General features: G+C 40.9%; 1 protein-coding gene across 1 annotated transcript in view; it reads left to right on the top strand.

Annotated features, from left to right (window-relative positions):
* Positions 1-27326, top strand: part of LOC137186468 (thrombospondin type-1 domain-containing protein 4-like) — a 46067-nt gene that overhangs the window by 405 nt on the left and 18336 nt on the right. Inside the window, exons 2-7 of the mRNA XM_067595434.1 lie at positions 636-690; positions 849-918; positions 2114-2436; positions 4022-4436; positions 5789-5891; positions 7541-7677. Of these exons, the coding sequence (XP_067451535.1) occupies positions 662-690; positions 849-918; positions 2114-2436; positions 4022-4436; positions 5789-5891; positions 7541-7677 (1077 nt within the window). The 5' untranslated portion in view covers positions 636-661. The remainder of the gene's footprint in view (positions 1-635; positions 691-848; positions 919-2113; positions 2437-4021; positions 4437-5788; positions 5892-7540; positions 7678-27326) is intronic.

The following is a 27326-nucleotide window of genomic DNA, read 5'->3' as shown; positions in this document are numbered from 1 at the left end:
ATTAACGCTGTTATTAATAATCACTGTAATTTACAGTGAATAGTCTAATTTGAAATTTATGGAGAGATTTCTTAATAATCTCTCAGTGTTTACTGTGCAGCTCAAGCATGTTTTTCTCCTGATTTAGACATCTTAAAGTGTGCAGGACTTTTTTTTCTTGTCTGGTTCAATGAACAAGGTGCAAAGTAGGGCTGAGTTATATGGTCTGGGGTGAGGGGTGAAAGTCTCTCTCCTTACTGGACCTTAGAGCTGCTGTCTAAGGGGGGTGCAATTTTTCAGCCTAATGAGAAACCTCTCTCATTAGGAAAGCAGAGGTCAGAGGTCAACTCACATGGTCAAGTGGCAAGAAGTCGTGTATTTTTTATCCTGAGTCACTGTCTTGAGGGATTGTCAGGCAGGGTAATGCAGTGGCAAATGAATTTTAAATGAAAATGAAAATGGATTTTGACATTCACAAGATAAAATGATATAATTGTGATTTAATACTATTTGTCCTCCAGAGAATTTATGCCTATTTTTATGTGAGTTTTACCCTCCACTGCCTCAGGACTGTGGCCACACAGACAGCAGTTGTGTTGGAAATGTCACTACCACTCAGCTGTATGATAATATAAACATCTCTATTTTCACTTCAGTGTCCAACCTTAAGAATCCAGGAGCTATGCAGCAAGACTGTGTCTGGACTATCAGGTGATTTCAGAGGAATTGTTTCAATGATGGATTTACTAATTTAACAATAGCAATATTTTAATATAATTATTCATGTATATTCTTGGTCATGAGCCAGTCATGTAATTGGTGTAAACCTGCCAGTATTACCAGTAATCCATCTTGTCTGTTGTCTGTAGAGTTTCTGTGCTGCTGCTGTTGCTTTGGTCAGACCCCCTGAACTGCCAGCACACAACAGACCACAGGAAGGTAGGTGAACAGCAGTTGTGTAGCAGTTGGTGCTGCTGGAGAAGAACAAACCTGTGTTTCAACATGTGTGATCTGTCTGATGATGGTAGACCTCCCTTAAATATTTCCAGGAATTTCTTTGTTTGTTTTTGTTTTATCTATCAGTTTAATTGACATTAAACACAGACAAATACCACCCTAAGTTGTAGACTTTCATTCCTGCTCCTTCTGCCAATGAGAATACTCCCAAGGGGGACCTGACCTGTGTGCTAATCCGTTAACTTGTAATGAGAGTGAGAGTGAAAAGTTCTGTTGATTGCAGCAAAACAGAGACAGCTAATGTCAGCTGTCAGCAAACCACCTCTTGAACTCTGGAGCCACAGGAGCCAAGTGGAAGAAACAAGCAGATGCACCTAGTGGATGAAGCTGACTGACAGATCAGCTCTCCAGTCAGTTTGGAGGGGGTTGGTGTGAGTCGGCTCCATGTGTTTCCACCGGGAGTCCAGCTGTGTGACCTATGGCTGACCCGAGACATGACAGTGGCGTTGAGTTACAAAGGCTGAAGCAGGGTGAAGGGGTTGGGGGGAGGTCTGAGTTCTCTCTGAATAGCTACACAGGCTGATTGACAGGGGAAGAGCTTACTGCCAACTCTCCCTACTGCTTCTGTATTCTCTTTCCATCCGCTAAAAGTCAAAGGCAGCTGAGCTTTTACTACGGCCATGTGTTTGCCCAGAGAGGTTGCTGTGAATGGAGACAAAGTGCTCCTTAAAGAGCAGGATTTCCACGCGGCTCCACGAATAAAGCCGGCTTGGCACAGGGCTCCTCCTGGCAGGTTCCTCAAACAGAGAGTGCAGTGATCGTTGCTAATACGTCTCTGGCAAAGTTGCACAGAGGGATAGAGTCAACAGTGAGAAACGCAGGTAGCCAATAGGGGATAGGCCACTAACAGACACCCACTAATCAGCCAAATCAAGGCTTTATAAACGTGAACAGAGGTCTGTTTCACGAACAGTGGAGGGAGGCGGAGGGGCAGGATAGTCATGTTGATGGGATGAGGTCACCGACTTGAGCTTTTATACAAGGCCATTATCTGGGGAGATTAAAATCTCTCTGATGGAGGTTTTCCATCAATCCTTGGCAATCACTTCTTGTGGCACTGTCCTGCGTCTATGCACTCTGTGGTGTCTCTAATTGAGACTGTTGTGTCTCCATACAGGTTCCTCATAGGGCAGAGCCCCAACAGGAGTTCAGGGCAGAGCATGGAGAAATTCAGGGTTCCTGGGGCGCCTGGGGGCCCTGGTCAACCTGCTCCCGGACCTGTGGAGGAGGAGTACAAGAGCAGAGCAGGCCCTGCCTGCCTGTTTACACTCCATCCCAATACCCTCCCGTAAGAGTAGGCATTCACCACCATCAGCCAGGCCATGTTGTTTCAGCCCTACGGCCCACAGTTCCTCTGCACCGCGACACAGCCAGGTACTCCAACAGCAGCAGTCGTGGAGAGCTGAAGAAGGAGAAGGAGACAAGGCCTGGTGGACGCAGGTGCTGTATCACTTGGCTAACTGAAGTGTTGAAATCACTATATTTACAACTGGATTTTCTGAACTTTACAAGGCTGTATGTTTAGATAGTGTTTAGATACTGTATATACTGTAAGTTAAAAAAGGAAAAACTTGAGTAAATGAGTGGAGACAAACAAAGAATGCAGATGCTTGCATTATGCATGCAGATGCAGATGCTTGAATATTAAAATAATGTGAATCATACGCTTACACCATAGCAACCCAACTGAAAACCTATAAGAGATGTTGGACTGACCTTTACCATCATCAAAACACCAAATGAGGGAAAATTCTTTCTAAGAATGGCGTTCATCCCTCCAGGAGAGTTGGAGCTGCTCTGCTTGCTCAATACCTAATTAAGAGACTTTATATTTGTTTTTCCTTTAATTTGTTACCCATCTGCAGTAGGGCTGTAACTAACATTTATTTTCATTGTTGATTAATCTGTCGATCACTGTTCCCGAAAGCCCAAGGTGAAATCCTCAAATGTCTGCTCTTTGAGGATATTCAGAAGATTCCCATTTAATTTACTATCAAAGAAGATATAAGAAACCAGAAAATCTTTACATTTGAGAAGCTGGAAGCAGAGAATTTACATTTTTTTGTCCCCAAAAAATGACTCAAAAAAATAAATTGATCATTGAAATAGTTGGCGATTAATTTTCTGTCAAACGACTAATTGATTAGTTGACTAATCGTTGCAGCTCCAATCTGTAGCTTCCTACACAAGGTGCTGCACAAATAGGTGCAAATGAAAAAAGTTAATAATTATCATCTATTATCACAGTTCATAATTACTTATTTGACTTGAGTGCTACATTTTTAAATACTAAAGAAATACTGTCAAAAAGATATCTACGTCTATTGGAAGTAATTTAACTGCCATGATGTTCAGTAAAGAACGTGCTGTATCTTTTCAGTATCGCAGCTCTTGTCTTTGTTGAGATCTGCAAGCCCTTAAAGAGTCTGTACGTCTGCGCTGCATGCTGAGCAGCCTGGTCTAAAAGTGACTCTTTGGAGCCATCACTGTGGGCCATCTGACTGCCCACCAGAGGAAAGCCAGTCTTTTATGGATGGAGTCAAAGGCTCGGCTTGTGCTTGGCAGCTTTGTGACCTTCTTCCTGTTGAGCTTGCCTTTAAACAAATAGCACTGACAGCTGAGTAATGGGGGGTTGTTTGAGTTGGAATCTAAAGGAGCCAAATAATGACAAAAGCTCCTAGAATTCTGCTACTAGCGCTTCTCAGAAGTCCTACTTTCAGATGGAGTGCCTTAATCGTTTCCTCAATCAAAGACAACATTTAGCTAAGACATCCACAATAAAAGAAGAAATTAATCCAATTATTCCAGATGACCTTTGTTGTAAAATCTTGTTTTTTGCAGGGTAGGTTGTAGAAATGTTTGTTTCTTTAGATAAATTATAGGTACAAGCAGATGAGGCACACTGCTGTACTGTAGCTGGACTCAATTTTAGTCAGTGGGGATATGTGTTGGTCCAAAGATGGAGGTGATAACTAGTACACCATCATTAGTTCATGTGTTAATCTCTTCATGTTTGTGTCTTCAGGAGGGTCAGTCACATCATCCCAGGGAGGTACGGCTATGGGAGAGCACCTTTTGTTGCTCCGTTGCAGACGAAGGCAGACCAGAGCTCTGGGACGGCTCGCCCCCACAGACAGAGACGCTCTGCTGTGGTGGATGCCCACCACCCCACAGCTAGAGGCCATGGTGGCCACAGGTCAAACAACCTGGACCTCTCCAACAACCTCCGCTACTACAGCAGACCCTACATGCAGCCCAAAAATAACCAAGTCTGGGCCCCCCTCTACCAGCCTGGCACAGCCAACCAGGCTGTCCAGCAGGAGGTACCATCAGGGGGCCAGACCTCTGGACCTCAGCAGCACCAAGACAGACCCTACAACCCCTTGCCTACTTCCCTCTGTGCAGGAGAGCATGCTCGCTACCGGCTCTGCAACAGTAACGTACGCAGCACTTCTTTTTATTCTCAGCATGTTGGCTGGAGATCAGCTGTTAAAGGATTTTATGAGGTTCAGATACATAAGTGATTTTTCTTATTGCTCTGATTTCTTATTTAATCCTTTATCATTTTTATTGATCAGTTGGTGAACCAACATCTTGCAAAATCAGTTTTTGCAACAAGATTTAAATCTGGAAATGTCTACTCAAGAATGAATTGCAGGCTGATTAGACACATTCAGACTAGTCAGGGAATATTGACACTCTTGTGTGAAGAGTCCCTTCCTCTCCTTAAAGTTTGAATACTTATGAACAAGTATTATGTACGATCAGCACAGATATAGCAAGGGTTGATGGTGATGTCTGAGTGAAGGGGAATATTGTCAGTCATCTATTTTACAGCTTCATGAGGTGACTTCTACCTCACACTTTGCCAGATTAGACTCAAGTCCCACACGGAGTGTGCATATTGATGTTAAGTTATTGTTGGTCAGTCGCAGGCATAGTTGTGTAACAATTCAGTTCAGACAATTTGTAGCCGGTTCTAAGTGGAATCGATTCTTTATTTCCATTCCTGATTTACACATATAGTGGTCTAACCAATGCTCCAACAACTGAGTATGAGATACTGAGATGCCCTATAGTGCACTCTGGATAACCAAGACTAAGAATTAGATAAGACTTGAATAAGAACCCTTAACTTTGTGATGTTGGTCAGTATAGACCTTTAATTTGCTTTGCTTTTTTAAAATTATTGTAGAATAAAAAGTTACAGCCATTGAATATTGATATTAAATATCCACTGGCAGCTTCAGCATAAAAATATCAGTAAAGCTATCGGCTTTCAAAACCTCAGCAGTTAAAACTCCAGCTGTAATGCACAAGGGTGTGGATGAGCTTTGCTTATCTGTACTGAGGATATGGAATTCATCCTGTGCATTAAAATAAATTCAAACAATGTCTGCTTCTGTATATTGTCTCTGGTGTGTAATGACACAGATATTCAAGCAAAGTAAAGCAGAGCAGGGGCTTGTTTAGACAAAGGAGGTACAGAGAGATGTCAGGGAGGTTGAGTTTCACCGGGGAGCTTTCAGAAGTACTGGACTCTAACTGCTTTTGGCGAAAATGCCTGAGCTACAAGCATGAGGTTAAAACAGTTAAAACAGAGGCGGCTGACTCCAGCAGTCAATCAACTGCTACAGACCATGACAATGAGAAATGTGAGCTCGCTGCAGTCACAAGAAGATTTACTTGTTGTATTCGGCGTCTTCATGGAAAATAAATGTGTGCATGCGTGCGTGTGTGTGTGTGTGTGTGTATGTGTGTGTGTGTGTGTGTGTGTGTGGTCCATCCTCAGGCCTGCCCTCTATCCAGTAGACACATCAGGGCTGTTCAGTGTTCTTCATACAACAACCAGCCTTTCATGGGCAGACTGTACGAGTGGGAGCCTTTCAATGAGGGTAAGACAATTAGGCCCTAGAGATACACATTTTCATTTAAAACATTAAAATTATGGAAAAGTAATGATACCTGTATATCTGTATATACATTATAAAATATTAAAAATTAGAAGATTATAATACTGTATATAAGTGAAAAATACAGTGTGTCTCTCTTGTGATTGTCAGGATCCCAACCTTAAAAGCACTCAGTCTAAAGGTCATGAACATTTCACAATTAATCACATTTTCACTGTCACGTCTGACCTGTGACCTATATGATCTATATCATGGTGTGATGTAAGGACTGCAGTATGTCACCTGTCTGTAGGCTCCCTGACGAATGTTCATTTATACAAAACTCACTGACCTCACTCACCTGAAGTATCCAGGCAACAGTCAAAACACCTCCTGAAATGCCTTTTCTCCGAGAACACTAATGGAAACAACAGTCTCCAAATTAATATCCTGTCAAACAGATGTGTATTCTGAGATCTCGTCTTTGTGCTGTAGCCATGACTGACGGGTAATGCAGACGTAAAGATTAAATAACCTCAGGTAAATGTAAGAGGTTGAGACTGGACTATTCGACACTCATCTTGAACAGTGCTTAATCATGCACTTGTACATCTGTTTAAGAAATGTCTGGCTTTTGGGCTTATAGTATATCTAATTAATAAAGCACCTGAACAGAATGGAAAGAACAGGGATCAAGATCTTTTGTGGTCACTTACCGTCGATTTTGTGACACAAAATGAAACAGGGAATCATGTCAAAATGAAAGAGCTGGTTTCAAACTGATATCAGCATGAGATACTTTATATTGTTTGTTTTATCCAACTTTTTTATGCTAGCGTTTAATACTTTTCTCATTGTTGGAACTTTACTTTTACGTAATTGATAACTTGAGACACTTTCTGAATTATTCTGAATTTGCAAACTCCTTTCTCTGTTACTTTTGGGCAGTTAAACATATTATTTCAAAGTTATTGCTATGTTGCCATTTGCTGCAGTTTTGAAGCAGTAGTCAAAGAAGCCAAAAATATTATTTTTGATCTAATCAAATGTTTTTTTAGTGCTTTGTTGGCTAAAATGACATACATGTCGCCCGAGGTTAAGACACTAGCCCTCCTGTGATTGTATTAGTTATAATTAGTCTTAATGGGGACATAATGTTGCCCTGTGCCCTGCATGATGTGGTTTTTGCGCTGACCTCTGACCTTTTGACCTTTTAATGCTGCCACAATATTTTAAATCATCATGCTTCATAAATTATATATTTTAGGGCCAATGCTTGAATATTCTTCTGCTATAAAAAAGGCCTTTCTGCATATTTACAGTTCTCATCCTTTGACTATCCATTCACTATGCTCTACAAATATAGCTATTCCTCATAGTTCACATATTTACTAAATATTGTATATTTATGTTCATATGTGAAGTTACATTTATTGAGAAATATGATCAATGTATACAGTTGCTTAGACACTACATATTAAGATGTAGATTAATTTGTATTATATACTGTTCATCATATGTCTTTCATTATCATTTTATGTAGTTCTGTTGTTGTACTATTTGTTGCCTCTGTATGAAACTAATATGTTATATGTGTCACTAATATGTAAAATGTCTGGATACTTCTCACAGTCACCTAAATCTCCTTCCAGTTAATGAAGATCAGCACTGTGAGCTCAACTGCCGAGCCATAGGCTTCAGGTTCTATGTGCGACAGTCAGACAAGGTGATCGATGGGACGCCCTGTGGACAGAACAATACTTCTCTCTGTGTGGCGGGAAAGTGTACGGTAGGCCTCTGTACAAACAATTATTTTTTAATTTTCAGAAAAAGAAAATATCCAGGAAATGGTTTTCCTTCATTATGCTTCATGTTAATGCCATTCTGTGGATCTACTTTAAGAGTTTTTCCATCATAGTTCTAATTTTCTATACAGAGCTGTACTAAGGGTTGTAGCTGCTGAGGACTCGTTAATGTACAAGCTTTGTTCGTTTTGGGATTTGACCCTGTAGCCTTTTATTCACAAGGTAACTTCTTTGCTTCCTTTAGTCTACTGCTGTCTCCATCTGTACCAAATGTATGGTATTTGTGACAATGAATGTACATCTGAAAATAATACAGTCACATCTTTTGCTGTAAACACTAGCATGATCTCCCTTAAACTGTTTTTTTGTTTTTGGCATTACACATTTATTTTGTAGAAGTGGTTCAAGTATTTATTGGATATTCCTTCCGTGCTACAGTCAGTTCATGTTTGACAAACTATGACCAAACCTTAATGATCCAACCTGAAGGTTTAATCCCAACCCAGAGATTATGTGGATCACCATAAAGTACACATTTAAGTGGTGTATAAGAATTCGGACAATACATTTCTAGTATGACCATATTTGTACGCCTCAGGTATCACACATACCTGACATGTTCACAGCTGTGACCAGGAGAGGGCAGCACAGCATCACAGTGAGCTCTTCCCATATAACGTGGAGGAGTGAAGTGGAGGTCAGGGGGAAGTTTTTATCCCCTTGGGCCAAAGCAGGAGATCTGGGATCTCAATGTAGGACATATTTGTACTTCTGACCCCATATTTAATACACACCATGAAAACACACCTGTGAGCGCAGAGTTGGAGAGGCATAAGACGCTGTGTGGGCCTGTAATGTACGGCTGGCTATGTATTCAATGTGCTGGATTCACTTTAGCGTTCTTTTGATCAGGGTTTAACTCTGAGAAATATGTTGAAGTAGGAGCTTGTTTCCAGTTGGCCATGCTGACCTCGCCGTGTATTTCCCATGCACTGTAATCCAGCGACAATCTTTGCAACATTAAGATTTAATCAAGATAGAAAGCCCTCTGATCTCTCATTTTAGCCTTGATCACATTTCCACTGTTAATACACAGGACATTGTGATCTATCACATGGGGAGTGGTGAATTATGATAATTAATGATGGGAACTAAACTGTGATCTATGAGTGGAAATCATGCAACTGCACACATTTGGAAACAGTGAGAAAATATTGATCTGCAAATGTTAAGCACTTATTTTCCTGCTCCAGACTTTTTCATCTGATCATTTTAGGATTCAAACACATCAGCATTTTTTTAAGGAAGAGAGATTTTTCTCTCATCACTCTCCCCACTGAGATTTTCTCAGCTGGTCCAGCCATTTGAACTGGAGATCCCCCCGAGCTACGAGCCAAGAGATAATGCAAAAACATCTGGATTATTTTAATACAAATCAGAACTGCTCTCATCACTGAAATGAAATAATATTGTGGGAATTGATAAACTCTTGAAGTTGGCGCTACAGGTTCTTCTCTCCCCACCAGAGGTAAGAGGACCCTGCAGATACATACATACATATGACATATGGAATATACATAATGATCAAAGCAAGAAATGTTTTTGCAAGTACATTGCATTCAGAAAGTATTCAGACTCCTTCACTTTTTTTCATATTTTGTTATGTTGCAGCCTTATGCTAAAATCATTTAAATTCATTTTTTCCCTCATCAATCTACGCTCAGTACCCCATAATGACAAAGTGAAAATAGGATTTTAGAAATGTTTGCAAATTTACTAAGGAAAAACTGAAATATCACGTTGACATTAGACCCTTTGCTATGCTATATAAATTTGGCTCAGGTGCCTCGATTTCTCTTGATCATCCTTGAGATGTTTCTACACCTTGATTGGATGCATATCAGAGTAAAAACCAAGCCATGAGGTCGAAGGAACTGCCTGCAGAGCTCAGAGACAGGATTGTGTCGAGGGACAGATCTGGGGAAGGCTACAAAAAATTTCTGCTGCATTGAAGGTTTCCAAAGATCACAGTGGCCTCCATAATTCTTAAATGAAAGAAGTTTGGAACAACCAGGACTCCTCTAGAGCTGGCCACTCAGCCAAACTGAGCAATCGGGGGAGAAGGGCCTTGGTAAGAGAGGTGATTAAGAACCTGATGGTCACTCTGGCTGAGCTCCAGAGATCCTGTGTGGAGATGGGATGAACTTCCAGAAGGACAACCATCACTGCAACACTCTACCGATCTGGGCTTTACGGCAGAGTGGCCAGACGGACCCTCTCCTCAGTGAAAGACACAGGAAAGCCCGCTTGGAGTTTGCAAAAAAGCACCTGAAGGACTCTCAGATTGTGAGAAACAAGATTCTCTGGTCTAATGAAACCAAGATTGAACTGTTTGGCCTCAATTCTAAGTGTCATGTCTTGAGGAAACCAGGCACCGCTCATCACCTGCCCAGTACCATCCCAACGGTGAAGCATGCTGGTGGCATGTGCTGTGGGGGGGGGGGTTCAGCGGCAGAGACTGGTCAGAGTTGAGGGAAAGCATAGCCAAGACAACACAGGAGTGGCTTAGGGACAACTCTGTGAATGTCCTTGAGTGGCCCAGCCAGAACTGGTGTGGTAGAGGGAGCGAGGGAGCGAGCAGCACAAGCATTCAGCAGCAGCACAGAGCAGGAAGGAACCACACAGAGAAGAATGAGGAGTTGGCAGCTCAAACTGATTGTTTGAAGTGTTAGTCATCATTGGTGCTTGTTTGCATCAGCTGATGGTCAGCTGGTTTGGTGCACTCTGCTTGACCTAACATGATACTTCATAACTTGTCAAAATACTATACTAAGAGATGGATCAAATTTTAACAAAACTTGTAAATTTAATCAGTTATCAGATTTTTACATTGAAACACTTTTAAAAGATGACATAATATAGATTACTAATATAATAATTCATCAGAATTAAAAAAAACAGTTACTTGAGTTATAACCTCTTAAAAATGTATAATTTCATGTTAGGCTGATGTGAACATAAAACATAAATCGCATTTAAGTCACATTCTGAGATCACATACTGGCTAAGTGTGCAATAAGTGCAGTGTTCAGATGTGGCCCTGGTGGCTTCCAGCTCTGCCCAGGATCTAACCAGCTGTTGAGGTCAGTGGATGAGGAAGGAGTGAAGAACGGTCCACTTGAACAGTTTCATGGTTTCAAATACTGGAATTTTTATTCATGTCATTAGTATTTTGAAAGCTTTGCTGGGCGCATGCTGAGTGAATTGGCTGAATTCTTTGGGAAAGTCAAGCTGCGTGAATAAATTTTTCTACTCGGTACTCCAGATTGTGTTTTACAACATGTTTCACACATTCATTATATATGATTGTGGTTTTCAGTTATTTCTCGATGGTAAGACCAGCTGTAGTGGAAACCAGAGTGTTTACCCCCTTTCTGACCTGAAAAGACAATAATGACAAACCAAGATGGATATTATGTTTTAGTTCAGTACCACCCTGTGCAGCTCTGGTCTTCAGAGGCTTCAGAGAGTTTTCATAGGTCACGTTTCCTCTAAGGACAGCGTGTGTTCTATGTGTCTATTTGCTATTTTTATTGGATATTTTCCAGACCAAAAATACCAAGAGGTAAAAATGTGATGTAAAACTGAAGTGCAATAAACCGAACACGTGTTGATTACAGTCTTATGAACTAAAACACTGCTACACTATATGGATCAGCTGGTATCTCACATCCAGTCGCACCTACTGTACAAACTGGTGTGCTGTCCCCAAGGTGCTGAGAAGTGTTAATGATAGACTACCAGGAACTCTAATACCCCTGATTCAGAGAGGTACCACACCATACAATGATTTCTAACTAATTATTCTAGTGGAAGGAATCCAGCAGGTGAGAGTCTGTCCCCGCGTAGCACAGAGATACTGTGGTACATTTATCTTGATGCACAAAACACATTGATGACATAGTGAAAGAAACAGCTATTAGCAGAACTGTGTACATTTTTCTGGAGGAAAAAAAATAATTATGTTGAAAGTTTGCTCTTAGCACAAATAGGTATTTGTAAACACTGTTTCCAAATGAAACATTGAAGGCATTTATCATTTAACAAAAGGCACTCACTGTTGCACAGTGATTGAAAGCACACATGCAAAACATATTGTGACACCTATTGCAAGGGGTAGCTGGTAACTTACACACTTGGTTAGACAAAATGACAACTCATAATATAGACAGGCTCTGTTAAACCTGATAGAATGAATTAATTAAAAATGAAAATTAAATTTTTTAATTGCTGCATACTGTATTTTGTGTAATTTTATAGTAGAGAAGACATTGTTGCCTCCAATCACAGACTCACAGACTCACGCTACAGGGAGTAAACCTTTAGTGATGTGTTAAGTATATAGTCTGAAGAAACACAATCATAAACCTTATGGAAATTGAGCCTGTGCTGCAAGAATCTGTATTTCATGAACATGGTGTGACAGCGTTCCTACAACTTTATACAGATATGCTGTATGTGCACACTGACACGTCACATGCTACTGGATTTTTACTATGTCCTACATTACCATTGTTTATTTTCATGACTTAAACATTAGCAACTTTTGGAGAGTGATAGAGGTGGAAGTTTGAATCGACACTGCACACAAAAATCAGCTCACAACTCTTCAGTATTTCCTCTGTGAGTTATTTGACGTAGCAGTGGTGTCTGGACGTAATTTGAATCTTGGCTTTCACATCAGACCCATTGCGGTTCTCTGCTGCAGGTTGTGGCAATGAACAGATTTTCAGATACTTAATCACAGTAATGAAAAATGAATTGAAAACATTTGGACTGTACTTTTGCTTTAGAGAGAAATGTGGCTCAATTAAACTGTTATTTTAACTTTTCATATTAAAGCCGTAGAAGATGTGTGATTGCAGTGGCGACACACCGCTGCTGATTACAGAGGAAACATTGGCTCTTACGACGCTGCCAACAGTTTGTGTGGTCCCTGATACTTGTCCCTGACACCTTTCATGCTGCATGAATAACAACCTAGCTCTGTCCATTTGACCTTTGTCCCCTGGTCCCACTACAGGCCTCCATATTTCTGAAACTGATGTAGTGACAACCTCAAATTGGTTAGAGAGAGACAAGTCTATCAGGTTTTACAACCAAAACTAATGGAAGGTCCTCATCATGTTGTATAGTTTTATTCTTCAGCAGCACTTCAGCTTTTGTCTTATGGGAGGGACTTGTGGGATCTTATCCTCATCTCACTGCCTGGATTGTTGACTAACACAAATTGTCTGCTGTTTTAGCACCAGGGTGATTGTCCCAAACTCTCTGAGATGGGTTTAGTAATGTGGTTGCTAGAAGTTTGGACAGAGCATAACAAAGGTTTTTGTGGTCTGTGGCCTAGACTGTTGTCCATCAAAAAGGTCTGAGTCTACCCACATGTGTTAAGTGCCCAGGGCATTTCAAAACTATAGTAATAGAACATGGCAGATTTCGAGGTTACTCCGTTGTTTTTTCTATGTTGATGTTCAATTTGCCCACGCACATTAAAATGGCCTGCCAATATTTTTTCATTCCATTTTAGTGCCTGTGCTTACTCACAGACCATCTACATCCTGAGTGTAAGAGGGTGCAGACAAGCCAAACAGTTGCCCAGTGTTCAGGACACTCAGCTCTCTCTGTGTGTGCTGCTGGGGCATTGCTTTCCTTCTTGATTTGTTCTGTCTCTGATGTGAGAGTCTGCTTCCAAACTGCTGAGTAGCACTAGACTCTTGATTGGGGTGGCTCAACACACACCAAATGAAATGAATGGGTTCAGACATGCACTCAGTTCATTGCCTTTATCCGTTTGTCGTGTGGTTTGTCTTAAAATGAGAACAAACCAAACCACTTTCTGTCTCTCATCTCTGGATTGTTATGAACATTAGATGCTTTGCAATGATTCTGTTGATGTTGAGACTGTAAGTGTTTGACAGATCATGTAAGATACTAAAAACTCCACTAAATGGAGTTTCAGACACTTTCCTTTCCTAATGATAACATTGTGGAACTAATTATTTTGTTCATTGTGGCAACACCCACCCATCTGACACCCATATACAATAAGAGAAACCATACAAAGATTTAACGTGCCTTAAAATTATATTTATATCCTATTGGACTCATCCAGGTTTAAACAACTACAATGTCAGTACGTAATTATAGTATGTGCATTTTCGTAAGCTAAAGTTATTTTATCTGCATTATGTCACTTGTTGCATGTAAACTTAGAAGGACAGCTTTGTGTCATTTTACTGAAATTATACAACTATGAATGATTTTTGAGAGTCATGTTGAGTATATTTGGAAATCTGATCAGTAGTTTCTATTGTTTCTAATAGTTTCTAATAGTGATTTCTATTAGTAGTTTCTATTCTATATAAACTTAATTTTACAAAAAACAACTTTTAAAAGTGCAAACAAGGAACATGTCTTATGGATCACATGTGTATACAAACACGTTGAAAAAGCCAGCTCTAAAGCATTGAAACCCCCTTGAATTTAGTTACTCATTTCGGATGAACAGTGAAAGAAAGATCCCTTTATGGTGGGAATTCCATTCAGCTGTGACTTCTCTCCCTTTATACCAAGGAAGTGCATTTGAGAAGGGTGTGTGTATTTTTAAAGGGCGATCACTGACCACACACTTCTCTGCTGGCGGTGGTGGGCCCAGCTGAGGGTAAAAATCTATCCAGCCTGGACTATTCTAGACACAGTAGTTGGTTTACACAACTTCCTACTGCTCTGCACAGTTAGGTGGGAGACAATGATGAAATAATAGAAAAAACAGTTATAAAAGATGAAAGTTGAAGTCTTGTTGGTCTATATAGATTATAAATGTGCAGGAGTTAGCCTCTAAAATGTTTGAATTCAGGTTTTACTGGAATTAAGTGCTTGCTGATAACAAATGCAACATTGATCAGACAGATTTCGGCATGCATTGTGATGTTTTGCTCTCTCCGAATAAAGATGACAGCTAGATTGAGGCTACCTCCAACCCAGTCACAACCACAGTCTTCCACCCTGACTGGCATGTTTCCCAGCACCCAGAGCACAGCTCAGGCCCAAACTCATCAAACAACAGCCAGGCCACTCCTCACTTCTCTCCTGTCTGACAGCTGCATCTGTTTTATGCATTCCCCACTGTGGTGGACAGGCAGACTTGTTAAAAGGGGGATGAGTGCTCTGATATACAGCCTGCCTGGCACAGACTTGAGATACCTCAATCCCATCTCTGTCACGACAAGCCGCAGCTGCACGCTCACTGTGTTCCCCACCATTACCCACTGCAGATGTTTATGGATTCATGTCAGCAGAGCCGGAAAGATGCTTTCTTTACAATTAGCACTTGTAATATCAGTCTACAGATTTTTATATACTACTACATTTATACTATGTTAATATTAAGTTCTTCTAAACGTATGACCTTTTTAGAGCCATGCTAGTGTCATTGCTCCATGGCGATGTAGGTTGGTCAGTTGGTAGGTCCACCACTTTGAAATATCTCACCAACTATTGAATGGATTACCATAAAATGTTGTAGATAGGGACAACCTATGAGATCACAAAACTCATGGTTCGGGTTGTATCATGGATTTGAGTCACGGATCCCATCATTTTTCGGATCAGCCAAAACAAAAGGGGGGGGGGGATAAAACAATAGAAGGAACTTTTGCCCATGGTCTTAAATGAAAACAACATTCAAGATGGTCCAATGGTTAATTAAAATCTTAAAATATATAAAATATTCAATGCTCAATTGTTAAATTAAATCGCAAAATGAAGCATGATACCTTCCTCCTTTAAACATGGTAATGAATGAAACAACAGCCTGTGTCCACATCATCAAAACTTGATGATAACTTACAAACAAAACTTGATGATAACTCCTGCAGCTTGTTGAACGAGCCACAAAACTAACATTCACTGGGGAAAAGTGCATTGCTAACATCCGTTAGCAGCTAGATAGCTAATTAGCTGCTCAACTGCAGCACATTAAACAGCGTGTAAAAATACCTGCAGATGTCACTATGGACCCGTTAGATGCTGGTTTGGTCGTTGCTTTTGAAAATACCTGTTAGGGGGTGTCTGTCTATGACTTGTACCTACAGCAATTTGTTTACTTTATTTTAAATGAGATATTAAAATTTGCAAGTAATCCGCGGTGCACGTGCGTGCCGAACCGACTATGATATGTTACACCACTAGTTATAGAGAAATTCATAGTTCCAATATGATGAATGCTACAGACTTTTATCCCTTAAGGTTTTGTCTAGTGCCTGGAGGTTCATGTTTATGGTTTTGAGTTAAATGTCTCAACAACTACTAAATGGACTGCCATGAATTTGGTTCAGATATTCTCCATAGTATAAACTATAATACCTCTGGTGTTCCTCTAACTTCTCAGGGCAAAAATGTTATTTGCCCAGTGCTTAACCATACATACAAAATTAATGACATTCCTATTAGTCCCAGGTGTACTTCCTGTTTAGTGCTAATTAGCAAATGTGAGCATGCTAACATGCAAAACTAAAATGCTGGAACGTGGTAACCGTTGTACCTGCTAAACATCAGCATGTTGTCATGGTGCGCATGTTAGCATGTTGATTTCAACATTTAGCTCAAAGCACCACTGCGCCTAAGTACAACCTTACAGAGCTTTTAGCACGACTGTAGACTCTTAGTCTTGTGAAATTGTCAAACCTGCACTTTAAGAGTTTGCCTGCAAACATACAAACTTACTTACTGAAGATATGGAGCTATTTCCCTATCTTTATTCAAGAGCGTGGTATATCAATTTGAGAGCATAATTTATTGATTTCACGTTCAAATTTTGTAATTTGTCCCTCAAAACTCTGCCCTCGCACTCAAATAGCTTCTGCATGCGCTTAGATTTGCTCTGTTTCTGCTCAAATTGCTCCAAAAGTCATCAATAAAGCAAGGGAAGTACATTTTATAAAGCCCTGGAGGGCGGGAGTGGATGAACCCACTTAAAGAGTACCCGCCTGTACGGGACGCTCTAAGAAGTAAAGCGAACAAGCTTGCAAGGAGGCAGGGATCATTTCATTGGTCAACACTAAACCTGGCCTTCTATTGGTTGGGAGATTTTGACAGGGTTGTTGCACAAAAAATCCAAGAGCAGAGGAGAAATCTGAGAGCAGAAGTTTCACAAGCGCGCAGAAGCAGCCTGAGTGCAAGGAGAAGAGCTGAAGCTTGAGCACAGGAAATCTGCGCAAGCAACATTATATTTGAGTGCAAGCACACAATTTGAGTAGAAACAGAGCAAATCTAAGCACAAGCAGAGGCTATTTGAGTGTGAGGGCAGGGTTTTGAGGGACAAATTATAAAATTTGAACGTGAAATCAATAAATTATGCTCTCAAATTGATATACCACGCTCTTGAATAAAGATAGGGAAATAGCTCCATAGAAGACACTTTTTGAAACATTTTAATGCAAGTGGTTCTTCTTGGACTACAAGGCAAAGTAGTGGTTCAGCTAGTGCTTATTTTTAAAGTGGCGTGTTACAATGGCTTTGTCTCTAATTTAAAGAAAACAAAACATAAATGAACAAAAATATAGACTTATTTTTGTGATACTCATTTAATCCCTGACATTTTCTCTTGCTCTTCTCCCCAGGGAGGTCAGAGTTCAGGTTCAGCTGTAGAGCAGCAGCCCTGGAGCTACAGAGATACAGTATCCTGCCTAATGACACTTGTTAGGCTGCTTACTCTTGACTTGCTGTCAAGAGGGCTTGAATATGAGAATTCCAGTTGGTGGACAGTTAAAACAAATGGTGGCTGTGATGTTAAGATTTGAAGGAGATGACAGATTGATGTCTTAGTTTGGACTTAACTTCCTGGATGTTGATGGTCCCTGTTATCCCTCTACTAGCTTTCACTGGCCCACATCGGCCCTTGCTGGCTCTGGACGACCTGTGTAACTCCGGTAGGCTTGAGCACACTGGATGTGGGGGCCACACATTTATTCTTCACCTCCACACCTCTGTTGGGTTCTGCTACAGCTCATAAAAGCTTTCTTCAGGAGACAGGCAGGGTGGTTAACCTTCTAAGTGGGGGCCACATTCAAGCTGTGAGAAAGCAGTGTCTGCGTTTGATGGGTTTCCAACACACTGGTGGTTCCTCTGTTCATATCCTGTATTTCACATTTGGTCTGTTAATTGCCAGTTTCTGATTAATGCTTCTCTTTTGTTGTATTTTTTCCTCAGGCATGCCTTGCTTTACTCTTAAAATTGCTTTCCCATATACAAAAATTGTGAATGAGTATAAATAATTTTTTCTATGACGGACATTCTTTGCTACAGCCAGGCTTTTTTCACATATTTTCCAAGTAATCTTGGTGTTGTACCACATGGGACTACAAGACCATGGGAAGAGTAAAAGTGTTCAGCTCTGTGTTGGACTTCCATTTCCTGATTGTATTCTGGCAGTTCAGCACAACAACATCTGGGCCACTGACTTCAGCTATTGGTGTCAGCAGAAAAAAGAAGTCTTATCTTGGTAGGAATTGACAGGCTGCTGTTTCTATGATGCTTTTTCATTTTCCCAGTGTGGCACCCTTTAGCCCTTTAACAGTATGCTGACTCATGATATCGTGATCATGATCAACAGCTGTGTCGTCACAGTGATCTGATTTGCTTAACATGTGTGGTCATACAGGAGACTGGAAAGAAAGCAGCATTTCTCGGCAGCAGTTTTGTAGGTTCTGTGTGGAGACTAGACTGATGGACGGGGAGTCTGATAGACGATAGATGGCTGATAAGATGGATGCATGATGGTGATTTGGGACAGCTGGTTAGTGAACTAGGTAGCTAACATACAAAAGGTCGAGCTTTGCAGTGGAGTGTCTTTCGAGGGCAGAGAGCAGTGGGTCCCAGTCTGGTCTCCGAGACAGATTTATGAGGGTATACTACACGGATACGAGGCTGTATTTTTAGCGATCACACAGGTCTCCCTCAGACAGACGGCTGTTGACAGTGATTGGCTGCTATCTGGGTGGCTGTCAATTGAAGAGGCAGTTGAGAACATTTTATGCCTCATCGGTTTGTTTGGAATGTCAAGAGATCTGGAGCGCTCAATGTGTGGTCAGTGCTCGCTGGGCGCCTGGAATTTAGGGTCATTTGAGAATAAGATAAGAAACGTAGGTGTGAGTTTGTGTGAATGTTGCACTTTCATGTGTGTTTAGAATTATAGGTGTTAGAGAACATGTGTGTGAGAATATATCTGTTTGTGTGCAAAGTCAAATACTGTTTTATAAATGTGCGTTTCTATGTCAGCATGTGTCAGTGTGTGCTTGTACATGTGTCTATCTGTGACTAAGAGAGTGTGTCTGTGCTGTAGGATTCCTGCTGTTGAGGGTCAAACCCCTTTGTAAATTAGACTCTTATCTGATGGCGTCTAACAGCTTCATTAACAAAAGGCCTCCAGCAGGTGTATAAAGACACTTAACACAGACATAAAAGAGTTAACAGAACTTATCTTGTCTGTTTGTCCCTCGTCTTGTCAGTCAGTCGCAGTTAAAATGCCACTGGATGAGGTCAAGACAGTTGAGGTCTTTATCTCACAAGGTTGAAAACATATATTAAGATTAAAGGCAATGACATTGTGAAAGATACAACTATATGCTATGGAATTGTATCCACTTCAAGTTTGAATCATCAAAATCCCAGCTTTAACAAACATCCATCACCTTTAAAAAGTCCACCACTCACACTGTGATTATTGATTTATTAATGGACAAGTTTGTCATTGGCCATGAATAGAAAATCACATTTACATGCTTTCTTCTTACCCCACTGGTGTGGCTTTATTCTGTGAGTAATACTACATATGTGCAAAATTAAAGCTGCACTCCATAAAGATCAGTTAACTCAACATGGAGCACTAGTCTCCTGCCTGTGAAAACAGTTGTATATTGTCTTCTGTGGCTCTGGAGGGAGCTTTTTCTTAAGTCTGACAAAAGTGATGTTATCTTTTTTCATTTTAGAGAATACAAATTCTTCATTATAAACTTGGGGTATGGAGTCTGAAAAGCGTTTACCAGACAGACAGGGTCTAATATAATACAAAATGCATCATGGGAAGGGTAGCTTTTCAAGCTTTCAGGGACTAAAAGCCAGGATATCTAAAAGCTGTCTTCATTTTGACCATTTTTGTTTTAATCTGTGTCCGGCAAGCCTCAACTTTATGGAAGTGCAAAACTAAATCAGTGGGACACTTTAACAAATGGTTATTCATACAGTAGCTTGGCACCTTGTTGTGACAACAAAAACAGCACTATAAGAATAAAAATAAATACATGTTTTTCTTGTTCATAACCAGCCAGAGCCTCTTGCATTTCCCACAGTTGGCCAGAGTAGAGCGAGTCACCACTTGGTAGGCTAACCCTTCAATTCAGGCCTTACTGCTGACAGATGTATGAAGCTACAGTGTTGTATGTGCAATGGATAGCCTTGATGTTTATCTAAACACCACAGATAGAGATGGGGAACTACTGTTTGACATTCGTGTCTGGTGGAAATCCATTTGGTGAAAACCCACGTGTAACACCTGTGCTCTTGTCTCAGGATGGCACATGGTAGGAGACTTCTGATGTACAGTGACTATTTTATATCTCCTCTGCAGGATGAGTCTGTCATCCACTGTCAGCTGGTCTTTTGAATGAAGCAGACAAATAGAAACAGCAGCTTCGCTCAGCCACACCTTGCCCCTCCCAGTCCAAATCCCCTCTCGACCTGCTTTATTCATCAGCCCGTCCTCCTCCACGTTCGCTCCTGCCGTCTTCAGTCAAATACATTGCTCGAAGGAAACAATCATGGGACCTACATGCCTGGCCTTGCTGACTAATATGTATCCCAGATGTACAAAAATCATGTGTTTTCTTTCTTCCTCCTTTCTTCCTTTTCTACAGATTGAAAGTGTAGACTGTTTGGAAGAGGTAGATAAAAATCCTCTTGCAATTTATTTTTAATCCCTGAGTGAGAGCATGTATGGAGCATGATGTAAGGTCACTTAATGACAGAGGCGTTCCTGCTGCCAGGTAGAGCGTTTCCCACTGAGGCCACACCTGCTAAAAATCTTTGCAGTTCTGCTAATGAGCTTCGGATTAAAACGTCCACCGAATGCCAAATGCCAAGAGAGGCTGGAAATGTGACAGAGAATTAGAACAGGAGTTGAATACAGCTATTGTATGAGTGTATGTCTGCCGGACCCTGACAGTGTACAGTCATGTTGAGCCCACCTGCTGTAGAGCATGACTCTGACGTGTGTGGGTTGGAGACTGGAGGAATCAGGCGCCTGGAGCCAAGGTTGCTTCAGGGCTGACCCACTTGTTGAAGGAAACAAAGACCCCAGGGTGTACTGGAGAGTCAGTCTGGCCCCACCCGACCTCTGGGCGCTATGCCTCCATAATGAGATCTGTCCAGATCAGAGGCTGATCAGGGTAGCAGAAGACGATGCCTGTAGGTTTATCGTGACGAATGGGCTGCTGAAAAGAGCCGTTTCCCTCCTACACGTCTGCAGCTGTGCTATGTTCACTGCTGCAGATTGTTATCGTTTAACTGCTCACTGTGCAAACTGACTGTCCATGCTGCTTCATGGTGTCTGTGTGTCCGTGATGGAGAAGGGATTTAACTATAAAAACAAAGCTGATTCAGAGAGCCGTTCATGAAATTCAGTGCACTGCTGTTTTGTTTGAGAAAGACACATGCTACAGGCAGGATGAACTAGGCCAGGTAGGATTTGTGTGTGCGTCGCAGCTGACACTGTTCCAGTAAAAGCCAAACCAGTCGCAGGTGTGCAGATGTTTGTTTCTTTCCACTCTTCCTCACACTCAATGCCTCTACTTGCTCTGTGAAACTGCTTTATTGTATATTGGAAAATGGGAGCAGGGTGTGATTTATTGAGTATATTGCCAACACTTAGTGCACACATAAATCTGAATTCCAAATCCTTCTAGTAGCTGTTAATTTTACTGTGAGCATGGTGTTTAAAACATTGCAAATTTGCAGTTGGTAACATCAAGGTCAAGGGAATCCTGTATCCAATAATTTAGTAGCTTACATTTTTACCTCTTTTGTAGGTACAGGTGAATAGAGTACTGCATATGTATTACTGTAATTATCTTTCACTGCCATATGTGACATTTGGCATATGTTATTCACCCATTATATATATATCCCTCTTGATATCAAATCTATTCCACTTTTGATAATTCCCTGAATAATAATAATGAATCAATTTCAAAAAGAGATTATAGCAATGATCAAAAAGGTTGTTATGTCTACTGTTCTCTCAAATTAGAGAATTTATGAACAAGCTACACAGTCCAAATTGTCAGGCAGAATAGCTTCCAGAATATTGTCATGTAAACAGCCATGTTTTTATTATTATTCATTTCAATAAGAGTGAATAACTTATAACTCAGAGTGTTTTTCCCACACACCTCTATAACATGAAATGTCATTTACAGTAGTAACGTAGGTTGAGCGCTACTAAAGCATACAGTGTATGCTTAACATTACTTTTCACATGATAAGTTTGTAAAAGTCAGGGCAAATCTTCAGTGGTTGCAATAGGACTTTTAGCAGTTTTATTGCTTCCTTCTTTTGTATCATCTCAGTCCATCTGTCTGCCCCCCCCCCCCCTCCTCTCCTTGTACCCCCACCATGTGTGTTCTGGTGCTCAGCCCATCTGAGCTACAGCCTTTCAATGAATACAGTAGGCTTTGCTGCAGCCTGTTGTGGTCTCTGTCTGCCACTTCAGAACAGTAAAGTTTTCATTTATCTCATGCTTATTCCAGCCCTGTGCTTGCAGAAGTCTCTTTGTGCAGAGAGAGGTCTAGCCACAATGTCCCCAATGCGCTCGGCCTGTCGATATAATGTTATGAGAAAACCAACTGTCAGATACGCGGATGAAGAGTGTACTTCTTACCTCAGTGTGTCCTGGTGAATTAGGGTTTAATGTCGTGGAAACAATGGTGGTGCAATAGGAAAACCATATGATGGATCGGGTCTTTTTGGCCGCAGCAGTCATGCCTCCGGCGTTGCAACGTGGCTTGTAATTAAGTACTTCAGGGGGCTCATGGAAGAAAGAGCACAAAAGAATCTCATTGTTTTTGAGTTATTGTTTCTGTATATTGAGAGTGTGCAGAAACAAAAAAAAAGTTTTTGACTTCAGGACATTCATGAGACCACACAACCATATTATTTTACCCCTTTTCTCATTTTAATCAAAGTATTATGTACAAGCATGAATGTGATCACCTACATAAGTTTGTATTTCTGTTGAGGCGCTTTCAAAACTCATTCTGTTGACATCCTTAGAAGATGGCATGCTCACCTGCCAATTATTTCCACACAGTTTTAACCACAGTGGTTTTGCTTATACGTACATTTTAGCCCCACAAGAATTTCCTTCCTCTCTAATTTTTTCTGTCACATTGAAAATATTCCCCAAAACTTCCTCTCTGACTTCCAATTTACTGTCAACAGCGGCTGCCACACTCTCCTCTCTGCCTCCTTTCCCTCTCCCGCCCCTCTCTCCCTGCTATTCATTTTCTACCTCTTAGTCTCCCTCCTCTAAAAAAGCCCTGGTCCACCCCCCACCTACCCAAGCTCAGTTTACAAGGGGAGCTCTTAGAGATCAGTTCTGTAGTGAGAGGGGTTTCTCTGGCATTCTCAGAGCTACAGAGGCGAGGAAGAGGCTGACAGGAGCAGCCACTGGACCCGTGTGGAAGCCTGAGTGACTGGTCTAACATTTCTGTGGCCACATGAGAGAATGCTGTCAGGACTGGCTCTGCTGCTGCTCGCCTGCCTCCACATGCGTGTGCAGGGGAAGCCGCGGTCACAGGTAGGACCTGCTTCACTTCTGATGGGCCCTGGAGGAACCTGGGAGAAAGTGGGGATTCCCATTAATACTAAGGCTCTGCCTGTAAGAACCGCATTGCACGATGCATTGCTCAGTGTAAGTTTGTTCTGGGCTCTCTCTCTTCGCAGTGGTCGGTATGCTACTGCACGCTTGTCATCAAAAGAAATCCTGTAGCTCTGATTAAGATGTCTAAATCCACGGATGTAGATGCAAGTACACATCTCCAACCAGTGTCTAGTGGTTGTAAGCAGCACTGGTAAGTGTCACTCCATAATTTGGACTGTCAGAGTGGCCCCGTGATTCTGTGGTCCATCTACTGAGTGGAAGTATTTACAGTATGGCTGTTTTCACTGTGGCTCTGCTTGCTCTCTGAGCTGTTTATTTTTCCACAGCGCATTCACGGGCTGCTTGTGGGATTAGATTTCCCTCCTAGTGGAAGACTCGGTGAGCCAGGCCTGTCCTGGGACTATAAAGACGTACTTGGAACTCTATTAGGGATGGACTGCGAGCTTGAATTAGCCTGTCGCTCGGCTCAGCTAGTTCTAGCTCACCTGTGTTTGCTGATGATTAATGAGGCTAGTGTGTGAGGTGCCTGAGGTCGTTAATACAAGCTTGTGAAGTGCCAGCGTCTTGATAAGGATGTCTGTGCCAGTTTTTTATGACTCTCAACTACATTACTATCAGTTTTGTATAAATGTTGGAATCTGCCAATGTACAAGATGGGGTTTGAGTTTCACAACCTCCAACCTCTAACATCACCATCAACAGGACAGCTGACATCACCTGCTAAATAAGTGTGTCATGTATTTTATATAAATATCTTGGGGTTATCTTTCTTCTGATGTCTTTTTGGTATTTTTGTTAATTATGGGTCACATGTTAATGAAGTTTTTTTTTTTTCAGAGCCAAAGTTAGAGCAGCTCCTTACAAAGTAACAGTGCTCGTATAACTAGAATACTTTTACACTAAGGTTAACTACATGAATAACCTATTGAAAGCCATCATTCTATGTCTTTGGTTGATGTTTTAACCAAGAGCACTTACACTCTAGCCTTGGCAGCCCCCAATGGGAATCAAACCCATTACCTCGCAGTGTTAATCCTCAGTGGAGTCATTCTGTTCCCAAAACAGTCCATCCAAATCAGACCAGTGATGTCAGGAGAAACCCTATGCGTTTTAATGGCTGTAGATTCATCACATTCAATGCTATTTCTGAGTGTTTTACAAGCACGAGGCTTTTACGAAGACACCGTGGCCTTCGCCCCGGGCTGTAAGGGCAGTTTGTGGTGTGGATGAGGCCTCTTTTTACTGTCGGGATCAAAGGTCTCCCCCACTCAGGCCTACTCTCTCTCTCTTCACCGCTTGGCTACAAATGCTCATGAGCTTGCAGCTTGTAGGATATCCTGTTGCAAAATGAGGATGTCCACTTTGACTTGTAGTCCTGCAGACCTGCTATTTACCAACAGCAGTACAGTATAATGTGTGTGTATACGTCCATTTCAGTGGGGAAAGCAGCTTGTAAATTTGATGGAACCACAGCTGCCACTTGTCTTGTCCTCAGCTCATCTCTTCCTTGTGACAGTAAATAATCCTATTTTGTCTGTATTCCCATTTTGGTTTGACACATGTTGCTATTGATTTCATGAAACGCTATGTTGTGGAGAGTCGAAAGCTGAGTGATTACTATCCAAAACACAAGAACTCGGTTTCTGTTTGTGGTTACAAACCACGGTTAGTCTTCTAGTTAGTGTTCCCATTGTAGCGGAGCCAGGAGCGAAAGCTGTGGGGAACGAGCAAATTGAATAAATCTGCAAGTTCTGAGCTATTGATGAAGTCACATTTTCCATAAAGTACATGGATAACAGGGCCAGAGTTGGAGTTTTAGTTCGATTTCTTATTGGACCACCTGGGTTAAAAAAGTTGTTACGTGATGGTCAATTTTATTTTATTTTTTTCAAGGAAAATGCTTAAGTGGTCTGTCTTAGTGTCAGATTTCTTTACAGTGCTTTGATTTCAGTGGTAGAAAGTAACTCATTATATTTACTCAAGTACTGTACTTCAGCAGAATTTCAAGGTACTTGTAATTTATTTCCATTTGATGCTACTTTATACTTCACTCCGCTACATTTCAGAGGGAAATATTGTACTTTCTACTCCACTGCCTTTATTTGACAGCTTTACTTACTTTTCAGATGAAGATTTGACATAATGGATAATGTAACAAGCTTTTAAAATACAACACATTGTTAAAGATGAAACCAGTGGTTTCCAACCTCTTAGGCTTTTGACGTCTTACATAAAGCAGTGTGTAGTCGGGGTCACATTTCAGATGTCTATGAGTTGTTAACAGCTCCATTAAATAGTGATTTTTCCCTCTAAACTTCTCACGTGGTTTAAATAAATGTTCAAATGATCCAATATTTTACCAAAAATCTATTTGTGTATCAGAACTTTGTTTTTTCTTCTTTCCCTAGGTTGGGAACCACTGGACTAAACTAGCTAACTGTATATAAAGTAGTTCAAACTATCTAATAGTGTTATCTAATGATGTCATATATAATAATATATCAGTCAGAGGGACGAAACGAGTACTTTTACTTTAATACTTTAAGTACGTTTTGCTGCTAATACTTATGTACTTTTACTTAAGTAGGATTTTTCATGCAGGACTTTTACTTGAAATGGAGTATTTTTGCATTACTGTATTGGTACTTTTATCTGAATACTTCTTCCACCACTGTTTGATTTAAGCATACACACAAAAGTGTGATGTATGATAAATGGTATATAAATGGGTGAGGGAAATCATCTACCTGATATTGAGTTCCTTGTGCAATTGTATCAATGCTGATAAATATTTTTTAGGTCATTCAATACCTTTATTTCTTTAATATTGGTATACCTGATTTAGAAAATCAGTACAGATTAATAGATGTGACCTGAATTCACCTCATTGGCGCAATTCTTGAAAAAAGGAAATTTCTCAACATTTTCTAGTTACAGCGTACATATTTCACACAGGATGTAACAGTAAATCAGGGCTAGTCAGTTGCTTAGTCAGTCACTTTATTAGTGAGAATATCACATGTGAACTTGATGGCATTATTGCCTCCACAGATACAGATGTGTTTGAAGTGCTGACTGAAGTAAAAGCAGTGTCGCCTGCCCCTTGCTCATTAAAAGTAGTTACATCCACAGCATCCTAGCATGTGGGGGACAGATGCTGGTAGCCGTGACAACAATACTGTGCATTTTTTAATGAGTGAGAGGGGGTATATCATTGTAACATACTGTAATCTTACTTAATCCCAATCTTATTTAATCAGTCTTATCAGATTTTTTTGTCTATGTGTGTAAAATCTCCTTAATATTGTTTCCAGACGCAGCATCATGTCTTGAGGTCACCTCCACTATAAATTCTTTGTCGTCAGGATGATGTTGCCTCAGTATTCTCAACGTGGAAGCCAAGTTAGGGCTATATTGCATTTCCAGATGAGCCGGTGTGCCGGTGTGTCACAGCTGACCAAGTCATGATAACTTCATTGGCCATTTGCCAGAGAACATTATAACCTTCCTATGTGTGAAGAGCAGTAGAAATCCCTAACGTGTTCACCAAACAACCCTCTTTAACCCTATGCTCATAAATATGTTTTAAAATACTGCTCTACTTCCATCCCAGGATGCATTTTTACAGTAGGAGCACAG

This window comes from Thunnus thynnus, chromosome 1 (genome assembly GCF_963924715.1).
Source record: "Thunnus thynnus chromosome 1, fThuThy2.1, whole genome shotgun sequence".
In the NCBI taxonomy this organism is placed as follows: Eukaryota; Metazoa; Chordata; class Actinopteri; order Scombriformes; family Scombridae; genus Thunnus; species Thunnus thynnus.
The sequence above is the reverse complement of the archived record's forward strand: the minus strand, read 5'-3'. Positions and strand labels throughout refer to the sequence as shown.